Source organism: Patiria miniata, unplaced genomic scaffold (assembly GCF_015706575.1).
Source record: "Patiria miniata isolate m_02_andy unplaced genomic scaffold, ASM1570657v1 HiC_scaffold_20, whole genome shotgun sequence".
Lineage (NCBI taxonomy): Eukaryota > Metazoa > Echinodermata > Asteroidea > Valvatida > Asterinidae > Patiria > Patiria miniata.
In genome coordinates, this window is record NW_024037059.1 from 2,660,237 (window position 1) to 2,685,682 (window position 25,446).

At 39.9% G+C, this 25,446-nt stretch overlaps 2 protein-coding genes across 3 annotated transcripts; both read left to right on the forward strand.

Annotated features, from left to right (window-relative positions):
• Nucleotides 1–1,971: 1,971 nt before the first annotated feature.
• On the forward strand, nt 1,972–3,485 carry LOC119727203. Its single transcript, XM_038199064.1, has 2 exons — nt 1,972–2,088; nt 3,159–3,485. Exons 1-2 carry the CDS (start codon nt 1,972–1,974, stop codon nt 3,483–3,485), a joined length of 444 nt encoding a protein of 147 aa, XP_038054992.1.
• Nucleotides 3,486–5,309: 1,824 nt separating this feature from the next.
• On the forward strand, nt 5,310–22,936 carry LOC119728997. Of its 2 annotated transcripts, none has more exons than XM_038201477.1 (10): nt 5,310–5,471; nt 7,016–7,083; nt 7,406–7,549; nt 7,935–8,119; nt 8,861–9,120; nt 9,898–10,023; nt 10,457–10,877; nt 11,833–12,052; nt 13,484–13,550; nt 22,282–22,936. In XM_038201477.1, the coding sequence occupies exons 2-10, from the start codon at nt 7,036–7,038 to the stop codon at nt 22,569–22,571; spliced, it is 1,761 nt and encodes a 586-aa protein (XP_038057405.1). In that variant the 5' UTR covers nt 5,310–5,471; nt 7,016–7,035; the 3' UTR covers nt 22,572–22,936. The 2 variants fall into 2 exon arrangements, with proteins under 2 accessions (XP_038057405.1, XP_038057404.1); XM_038201476.1 differs by lacking the exon at nt 22,282–22,936 and adding an exon at nt 14,080–17,892 and having other exon boundaries at nt 5,314–5,471.
• Nucleotides 22,937–25,446: the final 2,510 nt, after the last annotated feature.

Below are 25,446 nucleotides of genomic sequence, written 5' to 3' on the forward strand. Positions count from 1 at the left end.
ACCTGTCATGCATCGCTTTAAGAGTTCTGAGATTTTTCTGTGGAAAAAATAGTATCTTCTATCCTTTTTGTTTTGCAGTAAAGTAGTTACAGTGAAATTTGTTCCGAAAAAAGAACCCCATGTTCAACAGCTTGGCTTTTCATATAAAGGTTGATGTGTGTCCATCCTGCTTTAGTCTTCCGATAATATTCTGATGGGGGGGGGGGGGCGTATAGTAGACCGGAAGTTTTATTATTATTATCAGTATTATTATTTTTTGGACCTCAACAGCACAAAACAAAAACAAGAACACTATAAATTACAGGTACAAGACAACTCCAAAAACTACAAATACAAAAATAACCAGACAAAATAAAGAAAAAAAGCTATTATACAATAAAGACGATATGACAGCAGGGCAACTATAGACAAGGCCGAATTACGATTTGGTAAAAAACATGCCTGAATAATGAGTGTATGAGTAATTGAGGGGAGCATGCAAGTATGAGAATTCAATCAGCAGGAGGACACAAAAAACCCTCATGTTTAAAATGGTTTTTAAAAAAATCAATACTAGGCGAGTCAGGGACAACAAAAGTCAAACTAATTTACTGTTGCCTGGAAGTAAACTGAGGGGGAGGGGACAAAAAAGACACGAAAACGGTAGCGTAGCCAGCGGGGTGGGGTCAGGTTTTTACTCCCCCCCCCCCCAATATTGTGTAAAGACTGCCCTTTTCCTTTCAAGTGTCTTTTTTCGAAAGTGTTAACCCCCCCCCCCCCCCCCCCCCCATATTTTGAAAGAGTGCCTTTTTTCTTTACACAAGTGCCCTTGTTTAGCTAGCGGCTGTAACAAGTGCCTTTTGGAGGAATTTCGCCCGTGTACCTCCCTGAAAAACTCATATATTGTCCGATAGTGTGTATGATCGTCCACTTTGAACATACAGCGTCCTCATTGACAGATGGTACACCCCCCCCCCCCCCCCCCATTTGATTTCATAGAGGCCAAGTCAGCACGGATATGCTAGTGCCCTTTCAATAAATATTTACCCTGCCCCATACAAATGCACCTTGCTCCGCCCGTGGAAAAAGGAGGGAGAGGAAAACTGATCAAATTTCCATATTTCAATCCCCCATTTGAGGCAAGGGATATTTTCGGATAATTTATTCTATACGTTAACATATGTATTTATCAATTTATTAGGTGTCTTAGGTTTCTCGATAGAGTATCATGAGGTGACCGTGTGCTAATCTGTGGACAAACTGCATGGGAATGGACTATTTCAACTCCTTTAGTTTTGCACTAATTCATTTAAATATTTTTGGTACATGCATGATGTGCTACAAAGTTGTACAATATACAATGTACATTGTACCATGGAGCTATACGTACACTATAAGCGCAGGTCCGTCTGTCAAAAAAACCCCAGCTGATTCGGCCCAGCGCGCGCATGGCAGTATCGCCATTTTCTGTATCTTTTACTTAAGTTACGTCCATTTTGGAAAAAGGGTGTTCAACAAAATTATTAAAATTATCACGCAAAAAGAAAACATATCCAAACTCATCCGGCTTAAGTCGATCAAAATATTTTTTAAAATGATTGGATTTAACAAACCCCTCAACATCTTGGGATTTTGAGTGGTTAATATATCTTGGTTTGGTCCTGATATACCTAAAGTAAAAATGATACCTTCCAAGTTAGCCTTGACCAAGGCTATCACTTGTTCCCATACGAGCTTGTTCCCGCTACCGCGCGCCGCGACGCAACCGCAAGTTGTACTATACCGTTAGCCCCAACGACCCTTGCGTGTGCTTTGTGTGCATGTACTTACGCCCCACACACACTTCCGCGAACAGCCGTACAGAGTAAGTCGAGGCGTTCGCATCAGTGCAGCCTCGACTCCAGGGGCGCGTGCTCGTTCCTTACACTAACCCCTGGCTGTGATGATGACGTAAATGACGATAGCTATGAACTTCACCTACTGCTGCTCGACATGTCAAAGGCTTTTGACTCGGTGAGGAGAGTGGTTCTCTTTGAGGATCTTAAAGAGATACTAGAGCAAGACGAACTCCACTTACTGGCAATCTTGCTTAGAGACGTTCGATTGCAAGTCAGAGTGGGAACCAGGCGCGGTTCTAGAACCAATATTTTGGGGGGGCTAGCACGGTGGATCCAGCATTTTTTTCAGGGAGGCGTGCTGAAATGTTGACCGGTTATTTTTTCCAGACACTTAGGCCTCCGAAAATCAATAGGTTGGGGGGGGGGGGGGGGGGGGGGGGGGCTCCTGCCATATTTTCAATGGGGAGCGCCAATAAGATCCTAAAATCATTCACACTATATTAACTAATGCACCCTTGTCACGGCTATTTCTTCTTCAGGGGGAGACCGTTCGCATGTACATCACAATCCTTCTTTTTGCTAATGCAATTTTTTTTTTTTAAGGAATTTATTTTGGGGGGCTAGACAAAATTTTTGGGGGGCTACAGCCCCCCCCCCCCAGCCCCCCCGTAGAACCGCGCCTGGTGGGAACTATCTTGGGTAAGCCCTACAAAACCAACATCGGCGTGCCTCAAGGAGACTGCCTCAGTCCCATTCTCTTCACTCTATACCTGGCAAAAGCACTGAGACAACTTGACCCGGAAACACCCGAGACACCATTCACTCTTCAGGATCACAATTATACTGCAAGCAGACACAGTCCCAATCCCTTCCTGTGGAACTCGAGAACCACAGCTACGCCATTTGCCCGCCAGCATACTTTGAGATGGGATTACAGTATGCTGATGACATCACTTGGGCAAGTAACAATATCCACCCGATAGCAACTGAGGAAGGCACCTGAGGTACTAAAGGGGGGAAACCTCACAGTAAACACGTCTAAGACAGAGAAACACCACATCAGTAGAAACGGAAGCAACACCAGTTGGAAGAAATGCAAATACTTGGGTTCTTTTCTCGACACTGAGCAAGATATTACCAGGAGGAAAATACTTTTCAGGAATGTCTTCAACAGTGATGCAATCTCAAACAACACGAAACTCAAAACATTCCGCGCCTTCATAGCATCTGTATTCCTATACAACAGCGAACTATGGACATTTACTAAGTCACTAGAAGAGAACATTTGATGCATTTCACAGAAGACTCTTGCGTTCAATCCTTAATATAAAATGGCCCAAGAAGATCACCAATAAAGAACTGTACAGGAGAACCAACGAGATCCCTTGGAGTACTGCCATCACCCGAAGACGTCTTAGGTGGACAGGCCATCTCCTGAGACTACCCGAGGAAGCTCCTGCCAAGCAAGCACTTCTAGACGCAATCCGCAAGAACAAGCTACCAATAGGGGGACAACGAACCACGTGGCTGAAGAGAGTAAACAAGGACCTGACAACCACGGGGGTCAACATCAAGGATCGATGCACGTGGCACGTGGCATCAGACAGAGAACAGTGGAGAACACTTACAGAGTGCGCGATGTCAGATCAACTTGACGCAAGCGCCTAGATGAGAGATGATGATGCGCGGGCATTTCGAAGATTGCACGCCGGGCGCGCCCATAATTACGGAAGCTTGAATTGCCTTCCGAGATACCGCGTTATAAAGCCCGGTTCATACTTCACGCGAAAGCTTGTGCGAAGCGAAATTCTTGTCGTCAACAATGGTGGACGCGCTTCGAATGTATTGTTGACGTCTCGATTTTCGCTTCGCTTTCGCTTTCGCGTGAAGTATGAACCGGGCTTTACCGCGATAATTTATCGCAGAAATCAGGAAATCAGAGATAATTCCTTCCGCGATACCGCGTTACTGCGATAATTTATCACAGAAATCGTGAAATCAAAGATAAATCATTCAACGATACCGCGTTACTGTGATAATTTATCACAGAAATCCAGAAATCAGAGATAATTTCTTCCGCGATACCGCGTTACTGTGATAATTTATCACAGAAATCCAGAAATCAGAGATACCTTTTCCTCGATACCGCGTTACTGTGATAATTTAGCACAGAAATCCAGAAATCAAAGATAAATCATTCAACGATACCGCGTTACTGCGATAATTTATCACAGCAATCCAGAAATCAGAGATAATTCCGTCCGCGATACCGCGTTACTGTGATAATTTATCACAGAAATCCAGAAATCAGAGATAATTCCGTCCGCGATACCGCGTTACTGCGATAATTTAGCACAGAAATCCGGAATTCAAAGATAATTCCTTCCTCGTTACCGATTTGTCTTTGAATTCCGGATTTCTGTGATGATTATCGCGGTAACGCGGTATCAAGGAAGGAATTATCTTTGAATTCCGGATTTCTGTGATAAATTATCACAGTAACGCGGTATCGCGGAAGGAATTATCTCTGATTTCTGGATTTCTGTGATAAATTATCACAGTAACGCGGTATCGCGGAAGGAATTATCTCTGAATTCAGGATTTCTGTGATAAATTATCGCGGTAACGCGGTATCGCGGAATAGGTATCTTTGATTTCTGGATTTCTGTGATAAATTATCGCAGTAACGCGGCATCGTTGAATGATTTATCTTTGATTTCTGGATTTTTGTGATAAATTATCGCGGTAACGCGGTATCGCGGAAGGAATTATCTTTGATTTCCTGATTTCTGTGATAAATTATCGCGGTAACGCGGTATCTCGGAAGGCAATTCAAGCTTCCGTACATAATGCGCTCGCGCTCGCGTGCTTAGTTTTGCACGTAACGTCACGTACGAAAAAAAAATTATGATACAAAAGTCGCGATGCCTGTACGATATGGATTATGTCAGCCGCGTTTTTCGCTAAAAAAAACCCCTGTATCTGTGGTTGTAAAGGCACGAAAGGGGTACGTACATTTAATACAAATCTTTGCTAATTAACACAACGTCCAAATGTTGTGTTTGAAAGGATTGATTCTTCAAAATCACAACTTTTAACATTTTAAAGATGGCGTCGGCACGTAAAACGGATAAACTGCAGCCCTAATTATAATATACCGTATTTTGGTATATTTAAATTACACAATTCCAGGGGTTACGATCGCGCAACGCATGATGGGAAACAACATGGCGCTGCAAGATCGTACCCACGGGGCACGAGGTTGGCATCAGTGGTTCGCCTCGACTTACTGTACGGCTGTTCGCGGAAGTGTGTGGGGGGCGTAAGTGCATGCACACAAAGCACACGCAAGGGTCGTTGGGGCTAACGGTATAGTACAACTTGTGATGTGTCGCGGCGCGGCGCGCGCGGTGTGCGGTAGCGGGAACGAGCTCGTATAGGCAAACTGATAGCCTTGGTCAAGGCTACAAAATTGCACTTCCACGTCTTTTTATTCTATATCTATGCTTCCACGTTGGAAGTTCGCGAACGTTGGAAGTAGTAAGTAGTAGTATTGCGCAATAAGTATGACAACATGTATAATGACATGACAGAAATAAAATCTAGAAGCTTCTTTTTTCTCTGTGTGCGCCGCTGCTGAAGGAAGGTGCGAAAGTGAGTCATTTTTCCTTTTTTATAACTTTGAATTGTTACACAATATATGTGTGGGTTGTGTATTTGATGTCATGTTTTTATTCCCAAACAAACCACGAGAAGGCCTAGGCCTAGTTCATAAATGTATGCGGGAATAAAAAACAACACCACGTGTGTCATTTATACTAGTCATGACTAGTCTATGTGTGCAGTGTCCCTTCTTGTGTGATGGTTTTAAACGCATAGTTCAGTGTGGCGGTGGTGATTAGATTTTGTAATGAGCTTTTTGACCAGCTCATCCATATTTATCTGTTTTATTGGTCTGTCGTACTACTACTATGCGACAGACCAAATCCAAAATGTCAAAAAAGAAGTTCTAACTTCTAGTTTAGGGTCTAGCTAGCCCAGGTGGACTCCCTTTCCTCCCTCTAGGACTAGGCTCTAGCTAGTTCTAGAATTAGAAGGCTTCTCTCTGGGGGATGGAATCCGCCCCCCCCCCCCTCAAATTTTTCCGCAATAGCCTTTAAAAAAAATCTTTTTCGCGATCAAAGCTGTTATGACTTTTTAGCCTCGAGCCTTGTGCATCTTTTGATATCAAAAACATACAAATTTCCCAGCGCTTTGCACTGTGAAAACTGAATTTTTTTCATATACGTCGTGTACACAGAGCAGAATTGCCATTCGTACATAGGAATAATTAATTAGCCATAATTCCCAAACCCTTTGACCTATAGTCATGAAATTTCTTGGGTATGTTCATGATGAGTTACTCTATGCATGTATCGAGTTTCCACATTTTTGGTCACTCTATGGCCGAGATCTTGGGGGGAGGGGCAGAATTCTAATTAAGCTCGTGGATTTAAATGCAGGCTAAATTTATGCCCTCCATTTAATTAAAAATTAAAAATTAAAAATTAAATAGATACATACCCACTTTTCAATAATTGATCAGAAACAGTTTTGTATAGAATACAATTTGGTTTTGATGTTGTCAGCGATCAGCAAAAAAATGCTAGACCCGAAGCCCTACCAGATAAGACTGAAGTTTCTCCTCTTGTAAACTGTTATGACTGTTTCTCTTGTCTTTATTTGTGATATAGAGTTCAAATATTCCTGACTCCAATTGACTCAAACTAAATATTTGTCTCCACTCAAGCCAAATATTTGATGCACTCGACTCGCATCGACTACACACTGTGACCTGGCTCGACTGGACCTTTTTGACCTAATGACTCGACTCAAGTCACTTCTTTAAAATGCCTCAAAATCACAAAAAATCAGTCGAACAATCAGTCAAAAAATCACAACAAAAAAAGAGTAAAAGAGTTTTTGTAAATTTTACTTTATTTCCATGGGAGTGTTTGGTTCTGTGTACATGTGTAAAAATGGAGCACGAAAAAAAAAGAGTTGTATTTTGTATTTTTTTTTAAATAAAGGGCATCGCCTTAATTAATTAATGAAATGTACACACAGAGAGTGAGAACAAAAAGTGAAGGTCATAAATCCATACTGACTTTTAAAAACAACTATTTCTTCTTTTGTCTGTTCACGCTGTTGACCCACAGGAAAGATTGTTGCCTTGAAGATGAGCTCTGTGGCCGAGAGATGTGTAATAGTAGCAGTAGGCCTGCTGGTAAGGATGGAGACTTTGCCTTACAGTGTATTGTATACGACATACCGATATTTTCATCTGTAATGGAATTTTGTCTCAGTACAGGAGATGTAAATTTTAAAAGTATATGATGAAATTTTATGTTAGGAAGTGTTTTATATTAGGAGAGATTTTTCTCCTTCGCTGATGTAATTTGAACAAAACCTATCCAATAATGAGAAACGTTCGGAAAAGGATTGTGCCTCTTTGCTCGTAATTCATCACACACACAAATGTCAAACCTTTTTTAATTCCACAAAGACCCGAGTTCTTCCTTTTTTTCCTCTTTTTTTTTGTCGCCCAGGCTGTGGTTGATGGGCGGCCGACCCAGCTGGCAGGGCAAGCAAGTAATTCCTATCCACCGGATTGCCAAGAACCTGACGCATACTGGGATGGAGAAAGGTGCAACACGTGCATCAAGTGCCCTCTAGGGTATGGGTCAGATCACGTGAGTATCACGCCAATGGACTTCTCGTTTCTATTGACTAGCCAACTAAGCTCCTCCCCAGGATGTTTTGACCAATCACAGCTGTGATTACACAATCAACTGTTGCAATATGCGGACCCCCATTTGATTATCGAAAATGCAAGGACCGATTTCTATGAAATCTGTTGTGCTAGTAGAGACTATCATGCTAAGTAAATTTGGAAAGTATTAGCTCAATCAGACTAGGAGTTGTGCAGTTATGATGATTAATGTTCCACACTTTTGACCATGAATGATTGCTTTTTCCTATACATGCAATACTAACACTTTTTCAAACAGAAACAAAATTGACAAAGACAGTCCTGGCCATTTTAGGGTTACCTACTTGTTCCTTTGTTTGTTACAGGGGCAATGTGGGTACGGACTGGGAGAGAGGGCAGCATGTGTGATCTGCCTGGAAGGTATAACCTTCCAGGATGAAGAATCAGCCACAGGCCCATGCAAGCCCTGCCAACTGTGTGATGACAACGCCGTAGTGATTGCCAACTGCAACAAGACCCACAACGCTATTTGTGGTGCCTGCAAATCTGGGTATGGTTCGCCTAATCTCAGCAGTCCAGGGACAAATTGTATTTAGATTTTGTTTGCTTTTTAGAACATCTTTGCTTAACACAGCTCCTAAGACGTATACATTTGCTGGCACCAACACAGAACTATCTGTTTCAAGCACAAACATCGTCATCAGGTCACTAAATAATTGATTCAAGCAGACTTCAATTCATTGTCTCCAGTCGGGGACGTGCGGAGCTTATCCCTCCTATGCAAACATACATTATGTGCCAAGTTGTCCTTGCAGTCAAAATCAATCAAGTGACTGTTTTCAACAGTTAAGAGCTCCCAGCCTACATAAAGCAGGATTGACTGGCTGAGACTGTTTATGTAACTTGATACAGCTATGCATTCACTGTAGGTGATTGTTAAGCCAGCTGTGCCTACAACTCGTCTGCTTTCGTCTGTTGACTGAATTTATAGGCACAGTGCTTTCTTGAGATATGATCTCACTGTTGGTGCCTAACCTGTGTGGCAATGGCATGGCATGGCAAAGCCAAACCAGGAAAAGTCATAAACCTTTTTCAAGTTCATCAGGGGAACAAAAATGTCCGTTTCCTTGAAAAACGCTAATGATGCAACGACAGAAAATATTTTAGAGACGGCAACAAACAAAAAGCACATAATATGGGAATCTGCAGCCCCAATCCAATAGCATCCAGAAAAGAAGCTTGACGGTAAATTTATTTGCTGTTTCTGTCTTCCATTCTTAATGATATACAGGTATGGCCGCCATCCTGGTTCCAAACAGCTGTGCAGTCGATGTGAAGACCTGAGCGATGCCGAAAAGCCCGCGGAATGTCCTACCACCCCACAACCCATCACAGAAACCTCCCCACCCACACCGACACAGCCTTCCTCCACATTTAGTGAAGATGGAAATAGTACACCACATGTAACAGACCTGGTGACAGACGTACATGTAGACACTACTATTGCGGATTCCGGGACTACATCACTAAACAGTACCACTGTTGAACCTGGTAAGTCCTGTGTTCTTCCTATCCTCAATCCTCCATAGTCCTCCAGGTGGTTTTGGAGGATATTGGAGAATTGAGGATGAATGCAACTTACAAATTTGGAAGATTGTGGCGGTTTGAGGGCACGTGGACATTCGGTATCGATTGATTTTGAAAGATTGAGGCTGAAAGTGTTTGAAGAAGAGTCAGGGCAGTACATGATTTTGAAGGACTAGCTACGAGGCAGTGGGTATCCTTCATTTGAACATAAGTGCAAACATTTGGGAGGATTTTGGAGGATAAAGGATGGTTCCTAGCAAAAAGGGGCTTAGGGGATTAGTGTTAGGGTCTAGCAAGTCTTCAGCCACAAAAATCACAAGGTAATCAAAGTGTAAACAATAGGAGACATTTGAGGCGCCACATGGTAGCAGCAAACACATCAGTCCTTTTCAGTTGTTTACATCATGTTTTATGTGCGAATGTTTCAAATGACGTCAACAATAGAAAAGGACCGGTGTGTTTGCTGCCACCAAAAGTCTCCCAAAGTACAGTTCAAATCTTAGAAATTGAAAACTCAACCAGCATCTGAGTTTTTTTTTTTTAAAAGAGACATTTTATTTCCCAACCTGCCAGTGAAAATACAGATATGTTTTTGCATGCCATGTAAAACAGTAATCCTGCAATCCACTGACTGCCTTTGGAATGTAGTGAAAGGCACTTGTCGTTAAGTTCTATTAAAATTTGCTGAATTCCTTTTGGAACACGGTTTATATCATGTTGTGATTTTTCTCTTTTTTACAGGAATTTTATCTTTATCGGCTGGAGGGATTGCGGCAATAGTAGTTGCCTGTGCCTTGCTCTTGTGTGTGATATCGCTGGCAGTATTCTTGTATAGAAAAAAATGTGAACAGCGCCAAAAGCCACCAGGTAAGAGTTGTCCATTTTGAAGTCTTGATGTTCACTCAGAGAATTGTTTAGAATTTGAGAAGGCCTGCAGAGGCTCATCAGGCCAGCTATTGTCTCCGGTTTCAGTGGCATGAAACGACTGAGAATATTTCTATTCCCCCTGGGCAGGATGCTAGTCCATCGCAGGTTACTCCCCAGCTAATGCTGGTACCCATTTATACTCCTGGGTGGAGAGAGGTAAGTGGGATAAAGTGGCATGCCCAAGGACTTGAACCACACTCCCCCAGTTTGCTGTAAGAGACTTTTTTTTTTTCATTTGCACTCATGAGTGATAAACATACCAGTTAAACTACAGTTAGACAACATATTATATAGTGGCATATAGGCTTGTGTAGACTTCAACAGTGGCTGTAATCTGTCACTTGTCACCTGGAGTTTCCTTTTGGCAATCTAGGAGTATCCAACATAACTGAGACTGGAACTCCGGAGGAGAAACAAACACTAGCACATGGTGGAGGAGACATCGCTGCAGATACCACAGGCAATGGTGAACCCCGTCTGGCAAATGAGGCACCCACTCCAGAAGTACTTGACATTGCCAATGGGGTTGTGCAGTATTCTGCTCCAAAACAACGAGCACTGGCTGGCGGTGATGATCCAAGTCCCCTCGTGAAGAACCTTGCCAACGGGGTTACACCACCAGGTCCTGAGGAGAATGCAATGACTTCTGCAGTGGTACACAGGGAGAGCACCGATAATGCACAGGACGCTGGTGAGAATGGAGATGCCGTGCAGGGTACAGTCATTGAGAGTGATTCTACGGATGGAAATGTCTCTCCTCGCATCATGACTACCATAGAAGAGGAAAGCCTGAGGTGCGTAAGTTGAGAAGATTTTTTAATTAAGAAAATATCCAGAGTAAAGGGGGACGAACCTTTTGAAGCGATTGGGCCAGACTTGAGTCCATGAAATGCTGCTGTGGGGGGATCACCACACCTCCTCCACAGCGAGTCTGTTACCTTCCCAGCATTATTGTCTCAATGAAGGTCAGTCATTGCAAAAATGATGATAACTAAGACATGAATCTGGGACTGGTAAACATTTCCAATATTGTTAGGAAATAATTAGAAAATTTTCTTGACTCTCCATAGACTTTGTACCCATCCGCTTTTTACAATGCCGGTACCCATTTAACACCTGGGTTGATCAGACTAATAGAGGTGAAGCGCCTTACTCAAGGGCACAACACGCATGGCCACGGTGGGGCTCAAACCCACAATCTCAAGATCATGAGGCCTGTGTTCTGCTGCTAGACCACACGTGCCCACTGGACTGAACTGCGTTAGGGCAAAGCATTAGAATTGTAAGCAAAGAAATAGGAAATGTTCAAAATCGTTTACCAAAAACAAGCACGCGACTGACAGTTTGGCATTTACAAATCAAATCCCTCTTACTGAATGCATACTCCAACTCAAAAATAACCATAAATAATAACATTGACCCGCTGTGAATAATTGGTGCTGGGTATCACTAAGGGCCTACCCACAATACTGTGATACAGCAACACTGTCGTTGGTCTAGAGAATTCAAAGTTAAAATGTCCAATACATCTGAGCAAGTTATCATTGAAAATTAACTAGGACGGTGCATTGGTTACCCAAAAATATTTTATTGTCCTGGTAACTTTATATTTACATACCACCAGGGGTGGGTGTTGCATTTCCAGATATTTAAACCAGTACGTGATAAATACTCTATATCCCAAAATGGTTTTTTTTTTTTCGGCAGTGTTACTCATCGTTCTTTGGATCTGTTTTGTATTTAACCCAGTGTGCCAAACAGACCCCCCTTCGCCAGACAAGACAGTAAAAAGTTACAGCAGAGAATGGACAAGATTTCATCAACGGTGAAAACTGGCCCGTCATTTCGACGCAGTATTTCTCAACCAGCAGATGAGAAGGAAAGCCAAAAAATAATTGAAAAACAGAGAAATACCGGTAGGCCTGTAATACTGGCACTGCCTTCCAAAGTACGGGATAAATGCATTAAGGTGGGTGTACACATATCTTTTCCGTATTACACGTACATGTGTGTTTCTGTTATGTCTGACTATATTTCACCTTTTTTTTTACATAAGAAATTGATCGAATATTTTACAGTGTTGTTTTCTCTCGTTTCTTGATACAGTTTGTTTGATTGTGGAATTTCTTTAAATATCCCCCCAATATTTCAAGCAAACACTGTAACCCCAACCCTACTCCCCTTTAATGTACCCACTGCCTGCTATCTTAGGATAAGCAATCCTATCCAGCAACTAAAATTAAATTATATTGTATTCGGATGCGACAGATACCATCTTTCAGTTTAGACAATATGAGGTATTTGGTTGGATTGTCTGTTGATATTCAAGTTTACAATCTTTCACTGTCGTCTTATGTATGTGCAGTCTTTTAAGGTGTGTAGAATCAATAAAAGCTTAATTATAAATTAGAATAAACTGAAGCTTAAAGCTATAGTCCATCATTTGTAATTTGTGCATTTTGTTCGTTTGAAGCAACAAAAGGGTTCAAAATCTAATGAAGGATACTGAACAGGCTAACCTGATGCAGTTCAGCTAAGCTTCAGCTGTACATATCGAGAAAAACAGCATTCTAAGATCTCAATTTCAAATCAAAAGTTACTGAATTATGTTTTGAATTGTTTTGAATTGCAGCCATACGCAACGTAGCGCACTGATCCGACGAATTATAACAACCGCACGCGCGTGTGCGTCCTTCCAATACTTGTGCGCGCTGCGCTGCGCTGAATAACAAAACGAACTACTAATTTAAATTTTCCTACGGTGCTTCTTAAGAATCACCGTTGGAAATGCCTTCTTTCATTGATAACTTCAAAATGACAGCTTCCCAGAAGGAATAATTTCACAGGGAGTTTAGTTCCCTTGCTATCTTTCAAAACAATAATTACGTCAGTTACTTTTCGGATGGCTGCAAATGATGGACTATAGCTTTAATTATGGACTGTGATGGACCTGTTTGTGGGTTTTAGAGTTTACTCATTTGTATATATCCGGTTCGTTAGTAAAAACGTCATACACGCGCGCCTTAAAGCCTGATAACTAGCGCCCATTGGATAAATGCTCAAAGTTGCATTAGCTTCCGGTTCCAACATTCCAATGGTACTTAATGGCCAGTGGGCATGGTTTAAAATAAACTGATGTCACATTAATAAACCAGATATGCAAAGTTCTGTAATAGACACGTCATTTATTGACTGAAGAGATCACAGGCTGCAGCAACCTGTCTCCTGTGATGTAAACAAGTTTTACAGCCAACGTCTCGAGAGCAGTGGCTTCATTGGACAGTTCAAATTTGCCTGGAAAAGGTGGAAACATACAGGATCAGTAGATTATTAAAGCAATATTGTGCAGACAAGAATATTCAAACGATTGTTTTGTTTATTTTGTTCATTTTGTTTGAAGAATGATGCAAAGAAGAAGGAGAAGGCATTTGCTGAGAAATTTGACAAAGCTTGCAGTTTGGGAAGAGGTAAGATCCAATTGCAAGTTGATTTTTGAAGGTTTTAAACAGTCAACCCGAAGCGGTTACAAAAATTCAAATGAAGCTGACAAACTTTTACATTTTTCACAAATCCCACTTCTCCACAAATCCCACTGTATCACAAGTCCTGTAGTCTCAATTCAAGTCAGAAGGTATCCAAGGGAACTGTAACAAAAGCATTCATTTTTCATCCCGATACTCGTGACTGGACTTATGAAAGGACTTGTAATGGACTTGACTAAAACACAGCACTGTAAAAAAATAAATGAACAAGATGTCATTATTCTACTGAATTTCCATGGTGTGATATGTTTATTAGTGTCCTTGAAAAATTGAGACAAAATCCATAATGTACGTATCGTGTTTAGAGACGAAAAGCACTGAAATCCTGTCTATGCATTTACTATTGTTCCATGAATTGAAACTTCACACATTGTCCACCTTGCCATGTACCTGAGGGACAACTTGCAAGGCTTTTTCTATTTAACCAATTTGTTTTGTGTTTTACTTGAATTAGACATGTCATGGGACGACCTTAGCAACCCGGTCAGGACAAAGGTCAATCGGATGTTGTTAGTTGCTGACAAAGCCTCAAAAGTGACAACTTGCTACAAAGATCTGGGTGAAGAATTGGGGCTTAATCGTAATGACGAACTGAAGTCATGCAAGGATGCTGAGGATGTGTTTGAAGCACTGGCCACAAAGGAAGTGCCTCCTACGATGGAAGAGGTGCTCCAGAAATTGAAAGAGATCAAAAGGTTTGATGTAGCAAGGAAAATTATAGACGACATTCTGTCGCAAAGGGGAATCAGGCCTTAAAAGGAAGTGGTAGTGGGAAGGATCTATACCCTTTTTATTCCTACAAAATCCCTCAAACTTTCCATGTTTGTTTAAAAGATCATTGAGGGTTAGGGTAAAGGACAATTTTTTTGTGGATTATGTTTTTTTATGTAATATTTGGAGAGAAAGAATGTTGAAATGACTTGTCTTAATTGCTTGGCTGATTTTGATGCAAGTTTTCAGCAAAGTAATGAAAATTAAGAAAATTTCATTGGGAAAAAGAGAGGATGACCATAAAAAAAAGTCATCTAGTTGAGTTTGATTTACATAAGGGATTATATGATCGATTTATGAAGCAATTGAAACTTGGAATGCTTTCATGTACATGCTGCCATTGCCTACATGTATTCTCAGTTAATGATTGAGAGTTTCTTCACTAAAATAGTAATCAGTTTTAAATATTAAATTGTTCTTGTTCAAATTTTTAGTTAACTACATGTATCTTGTAGAAAATTTGTTTCTAATGACATTGTATGAATGTTGAAAAATGACCCGCTTCCAATTTTTAATAGCAATACAATAGACCATTATCATGTTGCGGGCATTTGGATTTTTCCCATTCAAATCAATGTAACCAAAGCGAGATATGAAGGAAAAATAGTCTGGTTCCTTTTTACACAAAAACAGTATCATTCAGTACTGTTATTGGAGACAGGGAACATGACTGAAATGGTTGAAGCACGATAATGGTCTATTGCAAACACTGAAATTACAGCATTGGCCTGTATGTCCTTGCCAAAAAAAGTTCTACAAAGCTGCAGTGGATTTTAGTTACTTATTTGCCTTTATTTTAGAAAAAGATACCAGTCAAGGGGGAAAAAAGTTGCCTAGCCAAAATAAAAGAAAAGAGAGGCTGGCAAAGTTTGGATTTTTGTGCAGCTTTATGAAAATGATTTGTAAATAAGTTAACAGCTGGAGATAAAAAATGTGTCATTACTGAAATACTCAAATTTAAAGTTGTAAGATAGTACGTATAAAAAGGATGTGAATGTTATCAAGTTGCTGAAATCTCTGTAACTATCTGGTTACAGAACTTGCTTTCTGAATTCTCAGTGAGGTGCCTTTGCATTGCCTTTTGTTCTTTGCCTATACTTAGTATCACTTAGATAGTTTATTTCATTTAGTTGAAAAACTGGGGTAATACTTGACTTTAAAAAGACTACTTAAGATATTTCCCGTCCATTTTGAGATGTGCTACAACTATATTGAGTTTCAGTGTGATACCTGGCTAGATATTAATCATTTTTTTTCCAGTTAGGACAGCCTTGTTTTTCAGATTAAATTTGAACCTGTTTGTGAGTTGTGACTGGGTCGAGTTGATAAAAAAAAATCAACTCATGGCAAATTACTTAATTTCCCTTCTGATCGTTTTTTTAAACAAGATTAAAACCATAGAGATTCTCGATGTTTAAACCAAGTTATATGCATTTTTCCCCCCACGTCTTTGAAATATGCTTTCCAGAAATGTGACACTTTTGTATTTTTGTATTGCTTGTAATACACTGGGAATGTTCCATCATTCCAGTATTTGTCTGTAATATTTTCTAGGGTACATTCCTAAAACTTCGAAGGGCCAAATTTTGCTTGACAGTGAGGTATCTGTACAAGATATGTCTGCTCAGTTTGTTGTGCCCATTACTGGTGCTTACGTCTTGCATCACAACTATCCTTACATGTATCTAGGGAGTGGGGCTTAGGCAACTGGATTCCAGCTTAGGTCTTGTAGAAAAAAATGTATTAACATACTCATTTCAATTGAAACATCTCTCCAAGTTGTTTAGTGTTGATATTGTTAGGTTGTATAGTGTTAATATTGTATATACACCGGATGTGGTATCATTATAGTTGGTGAGGTGCATTGCTTGAAACTCTCTTTATGGCTATTTACACGGGTATTTTCAAAGCACAATACTTGGTATGATTCCCATGTTAATGCCATGAGCTGTAGTTAGAAGTACGTAGAAAATTGCAATTAAGTATTTGCTTTAAAACAGTTTATTGTTGGATGTGCTCCTATGTGCAATTATGCACAGGGCATTTTTAATAATCGTTCTACTCCATTAATTTGGCATGTGGATTCATTACATTACCTTTCTGCCGATTTGGTAAGTGCTTCAAATGGATTCATGAGCATTGTTCAAAACTGCCATTCTGTGTGTGTACAAAATCAATGACCATGCCAGGTCACAAAAGTAATTTAGTTTATGAAATGAAAATGTAAATGATAACGAGGTTGATATGTATATATTGGATACTGGCAGATAAAAATATTAAAGCTGTTATTGTTAATACATGGACAGCAATATGGAGAGATGCCTTGTAACGGTGCAGGTCAAGGCCCAATCGTTTCGCTTGACCTCAAACTGAACAAGGTAGATGACACTCCTTTGATCTGCAGTATTGACATAAATAAGCTTGAAATATTGTACATACAATGTACAGGGTTCAGATGCAAAAGTGTTATGCAATAAGTCTTGGCTTTTATAGGTCTATTTTTTGGAGTCGTTGAATTCTATTTTTATTCATGGTGTAAATAAACCTAAGGCCAAAAAAAAAATAGTTCTGCTTCCGATTACGTGGCATTCGAAAATAGGGGCAGGTAGGTAGGGAATTTTTTTGGGGGGGGGGCAATTTCTTTTGTGTACAACCATATGGAAGCGTCTGCGTGTAGTCAAGGGTAAAAGGTATAAATTGATGGTTTCGGGTGTTCTTTTCCTCATTTTTCCAATAGAAAAATTAGGGTAGGGGCTGTCAGAATAGGGTGGTAGGGAAACCAGAAGCAGAACTATTTTTGGGGGGGCCTAATACTCTGTGTGTGTTAAAAATGAATACAAATTACCCAAGCTGATATATATATAACTTCTTTTGTATTTGAACCCTTCTTATATTTTTTTTTTCAAAATAAAACACCTGTTGTATGTGTAACCTGGAAAAATAGTTCATCAGATCACTTCAAAGAAAATACATATGTATAGATGGGAGAGCAAAAAAAATAATAACTTCACACTGTTTCAGGAGGATTGAAACGCGAAATGGTTGAATAAGTAAGGACCAAAAAAACAAAAACCTCTTTTTTTGATATGCTCAAAACAAAGTACTTTATTGATCTAAGACAATTAAAAAAAAAAAAAAAATTGTAAATCAACCCACATAAAAATCAATTGAAGTGTAGTGAATCAACGAACAAATCTATTGATGGTATTTTAGCGATACTACCAAAAATGTATTTGATTTTGAGTGATTAATCTGCAGGTTATTCTGCTTTGAGAGTGCTTATAAGGTTTTTAACAAAAATCAAATATTTTCGGCTCATTCAGCTGAGCAAGCCAAAGGTTTTCAAGCAGGCCATCTTATCTTTAATTAATTACAGTTTGATCAACAGACCGAGGTCCTCGAGAATGCCATGCTCATTTTTCAATTTAATGTTGATTGGTGACCATAAGCAATGGTTTGTGAAGCAATAAAATATTCCATATCGCTGTAAATATTATATCCTTGTGATGATTGCACATTGTTTGTTTGTTGGGTTGTCTGTTTGTTTGGTTGGATTTTTTTCGGGGGGGGGGGGGTCCTTGCAAGTGGGACGGGTGTTTTGAGTACCGGTACCAGTTTCTTGAAATTATTCGGACCTTTTGGTTGGCAGGATGTAGAAAATGAAATTTCCCTGAAGTTTTCAAAACTCCAAAGTTGATCTGTTTACTTTGGTCCAATCTCTGCAGTAATAATGGAACAATTAGTAAATACAGTTTGAAGTTTTTTGGTCCTTTTTTATCACTCAGTCGCCCATTCCGTTTCAAGTTTCACCGCCAATTTTGATCCACAGAGAGCTAGAGGGCGCTAAATCACGTGGGCAGCATGTCGTCTAGTTTCCATTACCCTCAAGTGCGCGTACTATAATGAAGATTAAGAGTTGCAGACTACCGGTAACCAGGCTACCGGACATTTTCGGGTTTGTCGGCGGCGGACCGGTGACGAGAATTAGAAGTTAATTGAATTTGAAGTTTATCGTACTATTTGTGCGAAAACGGAGTTTAGTAATGGTAAGTTGACACAATTGCAGAATACCCCACCACTCACCTATCCCACCTCGTATCCGGATACGCGGATACGGCAGTACGGAGTCACCCTTGGTGCTCAACCAAACCACACGCGTGCACGCACGCCTGTTTGTGTTCCTTCCTCCACCCCGTCATCAGGTCGTTGCCCGGAATGTCAGACAAGTCGACCGTTGAGACAACTCGACTCGGGACAAGTCGACCGTTGAGACAACTCGACCGTTGAGACAGGTCGACCGTTGAGACAACTCGTCTCGGGACAACTCGACCGTTGAGACTGCTCGACTTAATGGAAATGAATACATGTGGATCAGGAAAAGTTTCACAAATCTGTGGTAAGACCGATCACAGGCGCGGCGCGGGCATACTCGATGTACAGAGGGCGCTCCGATCCGGTGGCCGGCGCGTCGGGCCGGTGCGCCCCGGCTCGCCCGGCCGCGAGGACCGGGCCGGGCCTACTTGCACTTGTACGCATGCGCATACTATCATTTCGCTTGTACCGTACCCCCCCCCGCGGCGCGCGCCGAGCGAACCAAAAATCATCGCTCGATCATATGCGTGCACGTTTCAAGTGTCGGGTTGGCTCAGTGCGGAAAGGGCATATTTTTCATCATTTTTAGCAAAAAAAAGACAAAATCCAGCGATGTTTGTTCTGCGCATATTTTGTGAGTATGTCATGAGGTGTAGTACGGAGTTTGGGGGCAAACTGTGCAGCGGTTCTGTGGGAAATTGCTGCATTTTGGTGGACGTTTTTGTACTTAATTAGTGTTTTGTGCTGAAAACAATTTTGCGGGGTTCTAAATCTTTGAGGCTCCACTACGTGGAGCCTCATACTCATAGTTCTAGGATAGCCCAGGTTGGACGAAGTCTTCATTGCAATCCACCAGGGCTAAGTTCTAGGAGTACCTGCTGGCCTCATTTCTTATTACAGGGAAATAGCACCCTCTTTAAAGCCTCCAGCACTGTATATTGTATCTGCGTATCCACTTCCCGATGTACATGATGTACTTTGGACATTTCTGCACTGCGTAGCCATTTATTTTTAGGGGGTAATTTTCGCGTGGCGGGTTATTCTACAGTTACTCCGGTAAGTTTATGGAAAACATAAAAATTCCCTTGTCCATTTTCCAGACAATGTCCGACTGTGTTGAGCGTCGACTGCAGTCCTAATTTAAATGTGCCACTCGCACTATTTGACACATTTAAATAAGACAATTCCAGGGGTTAAGATCGTGCAAGGCATGAATGTGAAACAACATAGCGCAGCAAGATCATACCCATCATGCACTTGGCTGCGAATCTTTTTTTCCCAAACGACATCCGCTTTCCATCTTCTTATTTGTCCACCACTGAGTCACAACTATGTTACAATCACTTGGTCGTAAGAATCTCGAAATCCCGGACTGTACATCCCCAGTGCATTACAAAAACGGTCCATTTTCCCTATATTATCCCAACCTAGCTATTGCACATCTCTTTCAGAACCATGTCATTTGCAATATATTCCTCATAACGGCGAGAACTGTCTTAAAAGACCTGGATAATAATAGTTGCTGAACTTTTTCCAGTACTTTAACTTAAATGATAAATAAAACCAGAGATGTTCCTTACTTACGTATATTTTGGCAGAAACTGAGCACACCTTTGTTACCATGTCAACAAATACGACTGTCTTTTCATTGCCTCATGCATACACATTTTCTTCCTGGCTTAAACATCGCCACCATGCAGTCACTTCAAGATATTTGGATCGTGTTCCCAACCCCGCAATGCATCCAGATTGTATTTGACTGTTTCATGTCATATTTTGATATATTTAATGTGGTCCCCTGCCATGTGTTGTGATACTTATCTCTACTCATAATCGTGTAACAGTCGTCTGGTATACATATTCAACATTGAAAATAATGGTGGTGGACGCGCACCCAATCATTGCTTAGCGCTGGTAAACAATGCGTGCTACTTAATGCAAAGTACCTTGCATTGACCTGTGACATGTGTTTACACTCGAAACTGTCATTTTGAGTATGCTTCAGTGTGAGTTGACAAAAACAGACCTAAAATTATCTGGAAAAACGTGAGTTGTCAGTATTTTACTATTCATCTTTTCATCATTTGGTGCATTATAGGTCTGTACTTCATACTGTATTAGTATAATACTTCAATATTGAATATATTATAAACCTTTTCGTATCTGAAAAAATTGCCAGTTTTGTTATTGTGAGTTTCCTAGCGTTATGCATAAACATAATGCTAAGGATCATCCTAGCTAATCCCGACCCAGATTCCATAATTCATACCTCATACAATGCAGCAGACATTCATGAAGCTAATAATCGAACAACAAAGACTATAATTTTTCGATTATTTTGGTGGCGATTCTCCAGAAACCATGAGAAAACGTCACACGACACTATTCTGCTGACTGCCGTTGACCAAAAAACAACAACTTTGGCCAACAAAAACATCAGATTTACCTCAAAACGGCCTCCAAATTACTAGATACGCCTCCTGAGGTACAAGGAGAGATCGATGATTAAAATGGAGACCTGTACTAAAGTTTGCTTACCAGTCGGATGAAAAGTGAAATTTCCCGTTCAATTCCGAGAGCTCCCCTCGCGATCAATCGTGAACTGTAGCTTAATTATGGACTGTGATGGACCTGTTTGTGGGTTTTAGAGTTTACTCTTTTGAATATATCCGGTGCGTTAGTAAAAACGTCATACACGCGCGTTTTAAAGCCTGATTACTAGCGCCCATTGGATAAATGCTCAAAGTTGCATTAGCTTCCGGTTCCAACATTCCAATGGTACTTAATGGCCAGTGGGCATGGTTTAAAATACACTGATGTCACATTAATAAACCAGATATGCAAAGTTCTGTAATAGACACGTCATTTATTGACTGAAGAGATCATAGGCTGCAGCAACCTGTCTCCTGTGATGTAAACTAGTTTTACAGCCAACGTCTCGACAGCAGTGGCTTCATTGGACAGTTCAAATTTGCCTGGAAAAGGTGGAAACATACAGGATCAGCTGATTGTTAAAGCAATATTTGTGCAGACAAGAATATTCAAACGATTGTTTTGTTTATTTTGTTCATTTTGTTTGAAGAATGATGCAAAGAAGAAGGAGAAGGCATTTGCTGAGAAGTTTGACAAAGCTTGCAGTTTGGGAAGAGGTAAGATCCAATTGCAAGTTGATTTATGAATGTTTTAAACAGTCAACCCTGAAGCTGTTACAAGAATTCAAGCGAAGCTGACAAACTTTTATATTTTTCACAAATCCCACTTCTCCACAAATCCCACTGTATCACAAGTCCTGTAGTTTCAATTCAAGTCAGAAGGTATCCAAGGGAACTGTAACAAAAGCATTCATTTTTCATCCCGATACTCGTGACTGGACTTATGAAAGGACTTGTAATGGACTTGACTAAAACACAGCACTGTACAAAAATAAATGAACAAGATGTCATTATTCTACTGAATTTCCATGGTGTGATATGTGTTTTTAGTGTCCTTGAAAAATTGAGACAAAATCCATAATGTAAGTATCTTGTTTAGAGACGAAAAGCACTGAAATCCTGTCTATGCATTAACTATTGTTCCATGAATTGAAACCTGTTCCTTACATTACTTATGTTGTCTAGTTTTTGTCACACTAAACTTTAAGAAAATTCAACATTGCAAGCAAACTTATGACACTGTTGAAGCCTCAGTGTGTGGTGCCTAGAAATACACATTGTCCACCTTGCCATGTACCTGAGGAACAACCTGCAAGGCTTTTTCTATTAAACCAATTTGTTTTGTGTTTTACTTGAATTAGACATGTCGTGGGACGACCTTAGCAACCCAGTCAGGACAAAGGTCAATCAAATGTTAGTTGCTGACAAAGCCTCAAAAGTGACAACTTGCTACAAAGATCTGGGTGAAGAATTGGGGCTTGACCGTTATACCGAAGTGAAGTCATGCAAGGATGCTGACGATGTGTTTGAAATACTTGCCACAAGGCCAGTGCCTCCCACGATGGAAGTGGTCCTCCAGAAATTGAAACAGATCAAAAGGTTTGATGTAGTGAGGAAAATTGTAGACGACATTCTGTCGCAAAAACCTTAATCTGCTGCTGGAACTTAAACTCCAGGATATGTTTGTTAGGTTAGATCCTGCATCCTCCTAAATCCTGCGGCACATTTCTTTGGTTGAAACTTATAAGGGGGATCAGGCCTTAAAACCCTAACCCTGCCAGACGCAGCACAGTGCATCAGGTGGAAAAGAACTGGTGCACTTTGATGCGTTCAGCTGCCAACACAAGTGCATGAATGGCCAATTCTGAAACAAAGAGAGCTAAGTCCCATTAAACAATGGCACAGTTGTATCCTGCTGCGTGTGGTGACCACAGACTCTGAGGCAGTGTGGCCTTGAGACTTTTCCCCTGATGGATCTTGCTACACTGGGCAGGCTTGTCACTTAGTCAAGTGTTGCATGTTGCTACGTTTGGCAGGGTTCTAGCAAACATACCCTGCAGGGTTAGGGTTAAAAGAAGTGGTAGTGGGAAGGATCTATACCCTTTTTATTCCTACAAAATCCCTCAAACTTTCCATGTTTGTTTAAAAGATCTATGAGGGTTAGGGTATAGGAATTTTTTTGTGTGGATTATGTTTTTTATTTAATTTTTGGAGAGAAAGAATGTTGAAATGACCTGTCTTAATTGCTTGGCTGATTTTGATGCAAGTTTTCAGCAAAGTAATGAAAATTAAGAAAATTTCATTGGGAAAAAGAGAGGATGACCATTAAAAAAAGTCATCTAGTTGAATTTGATTTACATAAGGGATTATATGATCGATTTATGAAGCAATTGAAACTTGGAATGCTTTCATGTACGTGTATTCTCAATTAATTTTTAAATATGAAATTTTCTTGTTCAAATTTTTAGTTAACTACATATATCTTGTAGAAAATTTGTTTCTAATGATATTTTATGAATGTTGAAAAATGACCCTCTTCCAATTTTTAATAGCAATACAAAAGACCATTATCATGTTGCGGGCATTTGGATTTTTCCCATTCAAATCAATGTATTAACCAAAGCGAGGTACGAAGGAAAGATAGTCTGGTTCCTTTTTACACAAAAACATTATCATTCAGTACTGTTATTGGAGACAGGGAACATGACTGAAATGGTGGAAGCACGATAATGGTCTATTGCAAACACTGAAATTACAGCATTGGCCTGTATGTCCTTGCCAAAAAAGTTCTACAAAGCTGCAGTGGATTTTAGTTACTTATTTGCCTTTATTTTAGAAAAAGATACCAGTCAAGGGGGAAAAAAAGTTGCCTAGCCAAAATAAAAGAAAAGAGAGGCTGGCAAAGTTTGGATTTTTGTTCAGCTTTATGAAAATGATTTGTAAACAAGTTAACAACTGGAGATAAAAAATTTGTTTATTAATGAAATACTCAAATTTAAAGTTGTAAGATAGTACATATAAAAAGGATGTGAATGTTATCAAGTTGCTGAAATCTCTGTAACTATCTGGTTACAGAACTTGCTTTCTATTCTGAGGTACCTTTGCATTGCCTTTTGTTCCTTGCCTATACCTAGCGTCACTTGGATAACTAGTTTATTTCATTGAGTTGAAAAACTGGGGTAATACTGGACTTTAAAAAGACTACTTAAGATATTTCCCGTCCATTTTGAGATATGCTACAACTATATTGAGTTTCAGTGTGATACCTGTCTAGATATTAATCCTTTTTTTTCCAGTTAGGACAGCCTTGTTTTTCAGGTTAAATTTGAACCTGTTTGTGAGTTGTGACTGGGTCGAGTTGATAAAAAAAATCAACTCATGGCAAATTACTTAATTTCCCTTCTGATTGTTTTTTTAAAACAAGATTAAAATCATAGAGATTCTCGATGTTTAAACCAAGTTATATGCATTTCCCCCCCCCCCCCACATTTTTGAAATATGCTTTCCAGAAATGTGACACTTTTGTATTTTTGTATTGCTTGTAATACACTGGGAATGTTCCATCATTCCAGTATTTGTCTGTAATATTTTCTAGGGTACATTCCTAAAACTCCGAAGGGCCAAATTTTGCTTGATAGTGATGTATCTGTACAAGATATGTCTGCTCAGTTTGTTGTGCCCATTACTGGTGCTTACGTCTTACATCACAACTATCCTTACATGTATCTAGGGAGTGGGGCTTAGGCAACTGAATTCCAGCTTAGGTCTTGTAGAAAAAAAATTATTAACATACTCATTTTAATTGAAACATCTCTCCAAGTTGTTTAGTGTTGATATTGTTTGGGTGTATAGTGTTAATATTGTATATACACCGGATGTGGTATCATTTTAGTTGGTGAGGTGCATTGCTTGAAACTCTCTTTATGGCTATTTACACGGGTATTTTCAAAGCACAATACTTGGTATGATTCCCATGTTAATGCCATGAGCTGTAGTTAGAAGTACGTAGAAAATTGCAATTAAGTATTTGCTTTAAAACAGTTTATTGTTGGATGTGCTCCTATGTGCAATTATGCACAGGGCATTTTTAATAATCGTTCTACTCCATTAATTTGGCATGTGGATTCATTACATTACCTTTCTGCCGATTTGGTAAGTGCTTCAAATGGATTCATGAGCATTGTTCAAAACTGCCATTCTGTGTGTGTACAAAATCAATGACCATGCCAGGTCACAAAAGTAATTTAGTTTATGAAATGAAAATGTAAATGTAAATGATAACGAGGTTGATATGTATATATTAGAATCAATGACCATGCCAGGTCAAAAAAGAAATTTATTTTATGAAATGAAAATGTAAATGTAAATGATAACGAGGTTGATATGTATATATTAGAATCAATGACCATGCCAGGTCAAAAAAGTAATTTATTTTATGAAATGAAAATGTAAATGATAACGAGGTTGATATGTATATATTAGATACCGGCAGATAAAAATATTAAAGCTGTTAAAAATTACCCAAG

Bases quoted from the DNA above. Each gene is read 5' to 3' on its own strand.
- LOC119727203 (XM_038199064.1), top strand. From the start codon at position 1,972: ATGTCAAAGGCTTTTGACTCGGTGAGGAGAGTGGTTCTCTTTGAGGAT. The intron at 2,089-3,158 runs GTCAGAGTGGGA...AAATGGCCCAAG, and splicing joins TTAGAGACGTTCGATTGCAA to AAGATCACCAATAAAGAACT.
- LOC119728997 (XM_038201476.1), top strand. From the start codon at position 7,036: ATGAGCTCTGTGGCCGAGAGATGTGTAATAGTAGCAGTAGGCCTGCTG. The intron at 7,550-7,934 runs GTGAGTATCACG...TGTTTGTTACAG, and splicing joins TAGGGTATGGGTCAGATCAC to GGGCAATGTGGGTACGGACT. The intron at 8,120-8,860 runs GTATGGTTCGCC...AATGATATACAG, and splicing joins TGTGGTGCCTGCAAATCTGG to GTATGGCCGCCATCCTGGTT.